Source organism: Eubalaena glacialis, chromosome 3 (genome assembly GCF_028564815.1).
Source record: "Eubalaena glacialis isolate mEubGla1 chromosome 3, mEubGla1.1.hap2.+ XY, whole genome shotgun sequence".
NCBI classification, from domain to species: Eukaryota; Metazoa; Chordata; class Mammalia; order Artiodactyla; family Balaenidae; genus Eubalaena; species Eubalaena glacialis.
The window spans coordinates 175,359,457-175,371,091 of NC_083718.1; the positions used below are offsets into that span (position 1 = coordinate 175,359,457).

At 42.1% G+C, this 11,635-nt stretch overlaps 1 protein-coding gene across 2 annotated transcripts in view; it reads left to right on the plus strand.

The window, feature by feature from the left end:
* LOC133088859 (RH-like protein) overlaps nt 1-9,446 on the plus strand; it is a 35,658-nt gene extending 26,212 nt beyond the window's left edge. The window contains exons 8-11 of one of the 2 annotated variants that reach the window (XM_061186973.1): nt 1,311-1,330; nt 1,738-1,817; nt 4,820-4,893; nt 9,420-9,446. In XM_061186973.1, the coding sequence (XP_061042956.1) occupies nt 1,311-1,330; nt 1,738-1,817; nt 4,820-4,893; nt 9,420-9,446 (201 nt within the window). The remainder of the gene's footprint in view (nt 1-1,310; nt 1,331-1,737; nt 1,818-4,819; nt 4,894-9,419) is intronic. The other variant, XM_061186972.1, reaches the window with a different exon arrangement.
* Nucleotides 9,447-11,635: the final 2,189 nt, after the last annotated feature.

The window sequence follows — 11,635 nt, forward strand, 5'->3', positions numbered from 1 at the left end:
ACCAGGCAGTAGAGAGTGAGGGGAACAGAGACTACGTCTTTAGGACTTAGTGGCAGGGGAGGAACGTAGGGGCGTCCCCTCTTGGGAGGAAGTGAAAACACATGTTAGAGTTTGTGGTTGGGGGGTTTGTAATATGAGTTTTGCATTCCCATGAAAGCTGACTTACAAGAGAGAGAGGTAAACAACTTTGGCCATTAGTTTGGCCCTGTGATAAATGAGTGCTGAGTAGACAAATACAAAATCTAAGAAAACACAGAACAGAGCTCCAGTATATGATTACAGCACAATTTATCCATTATTGACGAGCATTTGGGTTGTTTCTAGTTTGGAGCTATTATGAACCTTCTAGTATTGCTGCCATGAACATTCTAGCACTTTTTTTTTTTTTTTGAACATACGAATGCACTTCTGTTGAGTATATGCCTAGAAGTGGAACTGTTGGGTCGTACAGTATTCATACAATCCATGTCAGTGAATACTTCCAGTTTTCCATTGTGGTTTGTGCAGTAGAACCTGAGAGCTTCCTTTACCCCATATATTTTCTAACATTCCATCTTTTTCTTCTTTTTAATTTTAGCCATTTAGGCATCAAACTTACTGTTTTAATTTCCCTGATGACTAATTAAGTGGAGTACTTTTCATATCTGCTTTGTGGACATTTGAATACCTTCTCTTGTGAAATGTCTGTTCAGGTTCTTCTGCCCATTTTTCTGTTGTGTGTTCTGACATTTTTTTATTGATTTGTAGGAATTCTTTTTTTTTTTTAATTTAATTTTTAAATTTATTTGGCAGCATTGGGTCTTCGTTGCTGCATGCTGGCTTTCCCCCGTTGTGGTGAGCGGGGGCTACTCTTCGTTGTGGTACGCAGCCTTCTCATTGGGGTGGCTTCTTTTGTTGCAGAGCACAGGCTCTAGGCACACGGGCTCAGTAGTTGTGGCTCGCAGGCTCTAGAGCGCAGGCTCAGTAGTTGTGGCACATGGGCTTAGCTGCTCTGAGGCATGTGGGATCTTCCCAGACCAGGGCTCGAACCTGTGTCCCCTGCATTGGCAGGCGGACTCTTATCCACTGCGCCACCAGGGAAGTCCCTCGATTTTTTACTTTCTTAATGGTATCTTTTGATGAACAGTAGTTTTAATTTTATCACAGTCCAATTTATCATTGTTCCCTCTATGTTTAGCTCCTGTGTGTCATGTTTAAGAACTTTTTGCCTACTGCAAGGTCACACAGGTGTCCTCCAAGGGCCGCTTAATAGTTTAAAGTGAAGCCCTGGGGTTGCTTTGAAGGAGAGAGGACAGGCAAGTATGTCCAAGGGGGTAGGCAGGGGAAATGGGTCTGATGGCCAAGCTATACTCCATCTCGCCCTGATAGAAATAAAACCTTCATCTTTAATTGCCTAATGAGGAAACTCAGGACTGTGAGAGGCTAAGTGCCTAGGGTCGTGCAGCTAGTGACAGAACTGGGACTTGAACTTGGGTTTTCTGACTTCTAGTCTAGTTCATCGTTCATGGGGTCTGAGAACTAAAGTAAGCTAAAGAGGATCTTGAAATCCCTTCTTCCCCTTCTACATGTCTGCATAGGTTTGTGGGAGAATGACAGGAATGTACTGCCTAGGGAGGGGACATTTGTTCTCCTGGTGGCCCTCCCTGATGGCATCACTACTGATGCAGTCTTTTCTGTCCCCAGTGACCTCTGCAGCCTGATGCCCAAATGTGACCACCTCTGCTTTGTCATTTCTAGGCTTGGCTACCAGATACTCACCGACTCCGGGGCATTCAGCTTCACCATCATTATGGGTATGGGATCTGGTCTTCTGACAGGTCAGTGTGAGACCACCCTTCTTCCACCATTGTCCAGGGCACAGGGCCTGGGCCTAGACTGCACCTGCCCCATCCCTGGACGTGTATGTGCCCACCCCCTTCCCCCTGAACCCACCCCCTCAGCTCCAGCCAAAGGAGGCAAAGAGCCCAGACCTTGATTAAAAAATAAAGGAACACAGAATTACAAACTTTCATAATTGGAAAGGTCCTCAGAAGTCACCTGGACACTGCAGCCTCTTGAGCCCAGGACTGGTGATTTCATCAAATTTTGCACAGAAGACCAAGAAGACCCTTATGCTACAGAGCTTAGCTTTTACTCCCTGAGAACACCTAAATACTATTTTGTTCAGCAAATATTTGTTCAATATCTGCTATGAGCCAGGCACTATTCTTAGGTACTTGGGATACAGCAGTGAACCAACCAAATTCCCTGGCCTCATCGAGTTGACATTCTAGATGGGGAGGGGACTTTTACCATAAACAGAAAAAAATAAAATAAAATAAAATAAAATAAAATAAAATATATGTGCTATGTCAGATAGTAATAAGCACTATGAAGGGAAATAAATCAGGGTAGGGGGAACGTAGAGTTATTGTGAAGGTGGGCTGCTCTTTTAGAAGGGTGGTAAGGAAGGCCTATCTAAGAAGTTGACTTTTAAGCAAGGAATGAATGCAAAAAACGAGGGAGATACCATGTGTTTATTTGGGAGAAGAACATTCCATGAAAAGGGACAGCAAGTGCAAAGGCACTGAGGCAGGAGCATGCATTGCATGTTTGGGGAACAGCAAGGATGTCAGTGTAGCTGATGTGGATGGAGTGAGGGGGAGAGAGTGGCAGGGGTTGAGGATAGAGTGGTAGCAAGGAGCCAGATCATTCTGAGAGATGGGAAGGCATTAGAGATCTGTAAACAGAGGATTGATGTTTTTTTGCTTCTGCAGTATGACAGACCTGCAAAGAATCTTGGGGTGATACCAATTTGCCAGTCTTACATGCTAGGTGAAAACATGCATTCTGTACAGAACTGTTCACTGTTATTCTACAAGCAAACAGCTTTTATTGGTTAGACTTTCATACATTGTATCTCTAAGCATGGAGTGAATGCCAAATAAGAGACAAAATAGCATAAGTAGACACTAAGGAGTGTGATCTTGGGCATGTCACTTTGGGCATTGGCTGGCTTCTCTGTAAAATGAAATGATTATAGTAACTAATCATATGGCATCCTTTCAGCTCTAAAACATGTATGAAAGTACTGTTTGGAGTTTTAGAGCGTGAGATTGGCTAGACTTGCTTTAACGTAACAATTGGCCTCAGCTTTCGACAGAGTCTGAGGTGATTAATTAAATACAGATAAGAAAAATGTCTCCAGCCATCACTTTACATTCGATTCATGGTGGCAGTCCAACACTGAATAGGGTTGCCAGATTTAGCAAGTGAAAACACAAGGCACCCAATTTGGAATTCAAAAGTAACTGAGCATCTTGTATTTTATCTGGCAGCCCTACACCTGCCCTCTCACACCATTTACCACTCTCCCCAGCGTGTAGAGGCTTCCTATGCTTCACTGAAGCCAAGAAAGAGAATAGAGGAAAGACACTCCTATTATTCCTTTAAGAGTTAAGACCAATCAGCTTTCCTCTTCACATGTTGCTTTCCACATGAGGGAGCCAGTGATAAAAAAGGACTTGGACAATGGAAGCGGAAAGAGGCCTCCAAGAGGCCAAGATGGCAACAAATTGACCCCCGAAAGCGAAGCATTTTACATATGAAGAGACCCCGTTCCATGGAGCCCATCTATAACATATGCACTTATTTAAGAAACCATCTTATCAAGCATAGTTATGGGGTTTCCCAGGTCAGGCAGATTAGAAATAGCAGATTAGACGTGGACAGGTTTCTAGAGGCAAGTCACCCTGGTAGAAGTTAGAAGTGAAAGCAGAGAGCCTGGCAGGAGAAGAGAAATTCCTAAAACCAGTCACAAGAACATGAGAAGCTTGGGCTGCTGGAGAACAGGCCAGTAACCTTCAGCAGCTGTAGCCCTTCTCCAGGTTACACAGCACATTTCATAAAAGGATGTTCCTAGGAACAGTTCTGATTTTTTAAAAAAAAAAATCTAAATGTGTTCAGTGTTGTCTCATAAGACAAGAAAATATAATAATTTTAGGGGATTTGCATCAGATGAGTAAGCCTCAGCTATCTGGAAAATATATGTAGGCGACAGGGATCATTTCTGAGTAATTCTAGCTAAATGAGGTGTGCTGATTGCACTCTACATGCCAGTATCAGTTAAAGGCATGCACTATAAGACGAAAATATGAATAAGCACACACCTACTCTTGTTAATCTTACTATTTAATACATTGGGACTGATCATCATTAAAAATACACAGATAAACCTATCAATGGCATTTCCCTGCTTCACGTGAAAGGTAAACACTACTTTATGTACTGGAAATTTGGCAGACTTTGAGTGACTGGGGAAGGCATAGGGCCCGAGCTCTCAGGGCGGAGGAGGGATGGGTGAAAAGGACAGGCACAGAAGCAAGTTGTTATAAACTACTTTCCTAATGAGTGGAATCTTGAGCTGAGGTCACTGGGACTTTATTGGAACCAGTGAGGATGGACCTGCAGGGGTGGCTATTTGAGTCGCTCTCCATGGTAGCTTTTGCATTTTAAATGGATCAGCTCTTAAGTGGGGCACCGTCTAACAGGGTCCTTCTATTCCGTCTTGGGAAGTGTGTTAATCCATGACTATTGTATACCTCCCTGCGTAACCTAAATCCTTTGGATGTAATTGCTCTTGCCAGTTCCTTTTGAAAGATGTCTATAGAATTAATTAAGCTGGTCCAGGAAGGACAGTGCTTCAATTTGTCTATCTCCTGGTTGTGGAAGAAAAAAGGATTTCTGTTGAGATACCATAGTTGACATAATATTTTGATTAATTTTGAGATAACAAATGCAATCATCTAAGTGTGTAACATTTAATTATGAATTTAAACAGGTTTGCTCTTAAACCTCAAAATATGGAAGTCACCTCACGTGGTTAACTATTTTAATGACCAAACTTTCTGGAAGGTAAGAGTTTTAACCTATTAATGTCTACGGTTTTGAGTGAATGAACTTAAAAAGATACCTGGGTATATATGTTAACTTGCTGTTTATGAGAGTAAAGTAACAAACAAACAAATCCGAGATGTGTGTGTGAGCGTGTGTACATGCGTGCGTGTGTGTGCATGTGTGTGTGTGTGTGTTGGTGGGGGGTGGGGAGGTAGTAAAGGTTCCCATTTCCCTGATGCCTCAAAATCACTGAGGGTCAGGGATGCGAGAACTGTCACTGGCCACATGTCTCCTCCCCACCTGGCGTCACCAAAGTGGGTGGGCGAACAGTTTGACGTGAAGGTGATGGAATCCTGCAGTGCAAGAGCCAGAAGGACCACAGGGGCCAGCGAGTCCAATCCCCTCACCTGATGGACCTCCAAGTGGAGCCATGAGCACCCAAGTTCTCACAGGCAGTGAGTGGCACAGCTGAAGAAATTAGAGCTAGTGGACATGAGAAAACTTGCAGCATAGGTGTCTGGGGTTATTTAGTCAGGGGACATAAAGCTCAAACAACTCAGCTGCTGCTGAGGGTCTGTGTGACATTGTAGTGTTTGTTGTCATGACTGGGCTAGAAAGGAGGTCAGGGCTCATTCCCTGAAACCCCACTGCCCTCCTCCCTTTAACCTACACTCACAGTTCACAAAGCGTTCTGATGTGTGTCACCTTAGGTAATCTTCCAATTGATGCTGAGGTTGGCTGGGCAAGCAGGGACCCACATTGCCAAGTTATAAATGGAAAGTGGGGGCCGACAGAGGGCAGGCTAATGCCCAGCATCATGCCTTTGTGAGTGGAAGCAGTCCTTCTGAGTCCCAGGCCAACCCTTTCTCCACCCAGCAGGCCAAGATACTGACCACTAAAGGGACAGAGAACCAGCCTTACTACAGGCCTTGGCATTTGTGTCTGTAGGGGCGAAACAGAGAGAACCTACGGAGAAAACCGACCTCATCTCCCTTTCCTTCATCTCCGCGCTCTCTTTCCTCCTCTTCCTCTTGAAACAGCTTTCTAGAGGTATACTTGACAATGAACTGCACATATTTAAAGCATACATTTTGATACATTAAACATGTTTACACACCTATGAAACCATGACCGCAATAAAGGTGAGAACATATCCATCACCACCAAACATTTCCTCCTGACTCTTTGAAACTGCTCCCTCCTGACTCCACACTGTTCCATCCCCAGGCCACCACCGAGCTGCTTTCTGTCCTATAGATTAGCTTACATTTTCTATAATTTTATATAAATGGAAGCACACGGCATGTACTCTTCTTCGTCTGGCTTCTTCTGCTCAGTGTAATTATTCTGGGAGTCATCCACGTTGTTGTACGTAATCTGCCTCATCTTGCACCAGCTTCTCTCTATATGGCTTCTCCCAACAGCTAGTCTCTCCCAGTCCCCTGCAAGTGTTCTTGCCCCTTTAGCAGAAGCAGGGTAATCTAGTGAAAGGACTCAGAAAACTGGCTTCATCCATCCATTCATTCCACAAGTGCTTATTGAGCAACTATTATATACCAAGCACTCTGCTCATTAACTCTGCCTATTACCACAAATAGGACAAATATCCAGCTCAGTTATTTGAGTTGCAATAAATACTTGCTGAACAAATGAAGGAAATCTGAGGAACACCCCCCTCCCAATACTAGCCCCTTGCAGCAGCAGGTGAAATGGAGATTGTGTCCCTGGAACAAGAAGACCTGGATTCTAGTCACCATTCTGCAAGGTCTGATGTAGGCAAGACCCTTGACCTCTCTCACTGGTAAAATGAGAACAGTAACCTTCGTTCTACCTCACTGGGTTGTTTTGAAGACCAAATGGGGTCATAACATATGTGACCACATTATGTAAAATGCAAACTGCCATGTGAATGTGAAAGTTTATTACTAGGGGCTTAGACAAAGGAATGTGTAAGCCTAACAGCTATCATTTATTGCAAGCCTATTGTTTCCGATTCTGTGCTGGATGCTTTTCAACATTATCTGATTTTATCCTCGCAAAAACCCTGCGTAAGAATAAGTCTCCCCGTCTGCAGATGAGGAGTAACTTGTCCAAAATGACAGAGCTAGTAAATGGAACAGGAGGAATTTGAATCGGTGTCTGTTTGGCTCCAAAGACACAGCATGTATGTGTTGTGGGCAGCTACTGGAGAATGGTTATTTCTCCCCTCATTTTCTGATGTATTTTTTTTACAGCTGAGTAGAACTATTTATTCAGCAGTGTAACACTTATAGCTTGCATTTAAAAAGCAAGAATACAAACTTCCAAAGCTGATAAATCCAGGGGTGATTTTTTTTTTTGTTTTTTTTGGTAAACCATCCAAAAAGACATTTTAAACGTTATGGAATGCCCTTTATTGTATGTCATAGAAGCAGAGTACTGGGGGTTGGAAGGGACATTCCTTCACTGGTTGCCCAGACCATGCTCAGCACTTCCTGGGATGGGGCACTCACCACCCCCCAAGAACACCCATCCCATCCTTGGATGATTTTATTAAGATGTACTCATTCATTCACTCATTAATTCCATAAATATATTATCTAATATGTGATCAATATTGTATGAAGAGCTGGGGAGACAAATCTAAATAAAATTTAGTTCTAGGTCTTAAGGAGCTGCATGTACTAATCCTTCGTCTTCCTGGAAATTACAGTGATCCTCACCCAGATACTGATTTACAAAAATCCAATTTATAATTTTTCATATGTCTTCTGCCTTCGCTAAGAGGATAAATTCTTTCAACTTTTAACTTCAATTTCATAAACCATGGATTTTATTTCATGCTTTCCAAGGCACAAGGACCCACTGACATCCATTTATTAAAATGAAGAAAGGAACTTTTTTTTGCGAGTCTCCCATGGACAAGCCCCTGTTCTGATTATTGTGTGGATGCAAACAGAGAAAATAGGGGTCTAAGCACTTAGAAGAACTGGATCTTTACCTGTGCACAGCTCTATCTATTAGGTACTAAATAAGTAACCCTGGCAGTAGCTGCTAGTTGAACCAGTGGAGGCAGAGGTCACAAGCTTGGGGAGGTCAGGATTTGCTGGACGTGGCTAAGTGACAGAAAGTGAAAGACATTCCAAGAAAGGGGAGGATTGAGAGCAAACACAGGAGAAGCATGAAGCAACTGGCTCAGGGGTGAGTTGGTGAAGAGGAGGATGAATGGTGGGCAGAGTCACTTGAATCATCCTTCAGGCGATGGGAAGCTCCCAAGGTTTACGTGGGGAAATGGTGCCATAAAATGAATGTTTCAGGGTTGAGTAGTATGACAGGATTAAGCATGTAGGATGGATTCTGAAATGACTGCAGTATACTCAAGGTCATCCATTGCTTTCTGAACACGTATTTGCAGTTTATTTTCCACATGATTGTATTGCCAAGAAATTTAAACAAACACCACCACTGTTTTGGCACAAAAACACGACAAAATGTGTTGAGTTCCTCTGCTGTTTTATGCAAAACAGCATAGACTTGTCACACTGGTGTCACCCCTGCTTCTGATTTAAAATAGATGTTCTAGACACACAGTAAGGGTCCAAAAAATGCTTGTTCCACCGAAATGAGGAGAGCCGGTTTTTAAAGCAAAGTAGGAGAACAGATCAGGAGCCTTCTGATTCCTCCCCTTTGGGAGGGGCCCAGTGGAAACAGCCTTATCTGGGAGGCAGATCTGAATTGAGTCCTAGCTCACCCACCACAGGCTGGTGCCCTTGGGCAAGTCACTTTACTTCTGTGGGGTGGAAGGGAGGCTCAGTTCCTTCATTTGTGAAATGAGATCAAATTCAACGTTCTGGAGTCAGACAGATCTGGGTTCTACCACCTCTAGCTCTGTGATCTCTGAAATGGAGATATCTCACTAGGTTGTTGGAAGGATTTAAGGGAGGTAACGTGTGTGAAATGTTAGCACACTGATCCATAGGAAACGCCGCATAAACTTTAGCTACTCTGATTTCTGGTTCTGGAATTCTGTGATCCAACGCTACTCAACACGCAGTGATGTTGTATGGCAGGGTACCATATGGCACAACCAAAGAACTGAGGATCAATTTATTTAGCTTGCAGAAGAGAAGACCCAAGGGAGACCTAAGAACAATCTTCAAACACTTGAGAGACTGTCATGTAGAAGAGGGAAAAGATTTTTTTCTATGCTTCTCCAAAGAATTTAACTAGGCCCAGTGGGCAATGCAGTATAAATTGCTAACAATTTGAACTGTCTGCAAAACGGAATAAACTACTTCATGTGGTAGTGAGTCTCCTGTCACTGGAGGTGTTCAAACAAAAGCCAGGTGACCATTAATGATCCATGTAAAGAGCTATATGAAATGAGATCTAGCTATCTAAGAGATCTTCCACTTCAGATTTTATGAAAGAATTTCTAAGACCTTTGTGATGAAACAACATTTTGGGCAACATAAGTTTCAAAAGATCAAGCCAGAATCAATATGTGTACAATATTAAGAATAAGGGTTCATCTGTAATAAAAAATGTTTGCTTTCCTTTTACAGTTTCCACATTTGGCTGTTGGATATTAAGCGAAAGCATCCAAGAAAAACAAGGCCTGTTTGAAAACAACTTCTTTTCACTGTTGCCCATTTTTTTGTGTGTGTGACAAACACTCATTACAGCAAAGTCTCCTTATGTACAATGAAACAGGTCACAGATAGATTTGATATTAAAAATAAAAGACTAAAAACATAAGGGATAATTTTATATTATAATAATTTTAAATAATTATGTTTGGTTTCATGAAAGATGATGCTATCATTATTTTCTTGGGTGCAGACACAGTTCACAAAATTAAGGTTTTGGTTCAATTTTATTGACAATTCCTAGATTCTTTCTTGCGCTTAATAAAGTATTAAGCTATCAGTTAACTCATCTACATCAGCAAAGCAGATGATATAAAACAGGGGAAAAGTAAGAACTCACTTAGATTTAGCCCTTGCAGACACTGTGCTTTTATTCCAGTGGTTTTACAAGGAGTTCCTACTCCCTGAGCATATCCTGAATTTAACTGTGGGGAAGACATTCGTGGTCAAACGTGGAGATACACTGCCTCAAGATTTAAAAACTAGTTCTATGACCTTGAGGAAATCATCTAAATTGCCATGGTCTGGGTTCCCTTATCTGTAAGAAGAGGTGAACTTCAACCCCTAAGATTGCCTCCACTTCTTACATCCTGTGGATCTAAAACCTCACCAGGAGTGATTTGCTGTGAGATGACAGCAACACAGCCATTTCTTTGAATAGTTGATGACCAGGCAACACTCAAATTGTACACACTGGGAGAAAACTATGGCTGACATAGAAAGGGGACCACTGGGACTTCTCTGGTGGTCCAGTGGTAAAGAATCCGCCTTCTAATGCAGGGGACGAGGGTTCGATCCCTGGTCGGGGAAGATCCCACATGCCACAGAGTAACTAAGCCCATGCACCACAACTACTGAGCTCGCGTGCCTCAACTAGAGAGCCCGCGTACCGCAAACTACAGAGCCCACACCCTCTGGAACCCGCGCACAACGACAGAGAAGAGAAAACCCGCCGCCACAACTAGACAGCAGCCCGCACGCTGCAACAAAGATCCCGCATGCCGCAACGAGGATGCAGCCAAATAAATAAATAAATAAATAATTAATTAATTAATTTTAAAAAAAATTTAAAAAAAGGACCACAATTTAAATCTAAGAGATATTTGGCATTTAATGAATGGCTAATTGTAGCAAGTTTTATGTAAGAAAACATTTCAAGCTTTAGTTCTGAAGAACATGTATCCCACAGTTAGCTAGTTTATTAAAGAAAAAAAAAATTCCCATTTTGCCAAAGCGGGGAGCCTGGGGGATAACAGAATTCCAAAGAGGAACAGACTAAGAATTCCCAGTAGTTAACATTTGTCATTATAATTGACCCTGCTGGTCTATCTTGAGCTTAGTGGTTCAGTACAGAGATACAATGAAATGGAATCCAATTTATTATCAAACCGACAACAGAATTAGTCACCTGAGTAAAGACCAGTGTCAAGTCCCTATCCTCTTCCTCTTTCCTTCCATGGTGGCTGTGGAGTGACTGTCAGCGTCCCACCAGGACCAGGTATCACAGCTGAGTTATTACTCACCCCCTTCCCCCCCCCCCCACAATCAGTGCCACTGAAGGGACACTTTTGAGGAGACTGGCGGCAGGACTGAGGGGCTACTCTCTTTCAACATGTTCACTCACCCCTTGGGAGATGCTCAATAGTTACTTACACTGAAATATTTACAGAATTTTTGGCAAAACCATATAAACCAAACACAAAGTATACTGAGAAAGAATTCTGACCACTGAATAGTTTTTTAAAAACAACAATATGTTTATATTTCATTTAACATTTGACACAGAAGAGGCCACATTTAAATAAACACATTCAATCTTCAGAGCACTTTAACTGCAGTTTTGCACCTTGGATATGACAAATACTCATATAAGATGCTTCCATAATTTCTTTTGTGATTTATTTTTATTTTTACAAATTATACCATGATAAAACATAATAAAAATTTCTCATGTGAAATATTTTTCTTTAACATTTTACAAGTTAAGCAAATGCATACCACAATAGATTTTGCTGTTGTTGTTGTTTAAATAGGGAGTTCTCATGATTTTAGTATTATACAAATTTAAGTTGAGACTACACTCAGAAAGAAGTTTAGAAAATGGCATTACAAAAGACAGGGAGTGAGTAGTG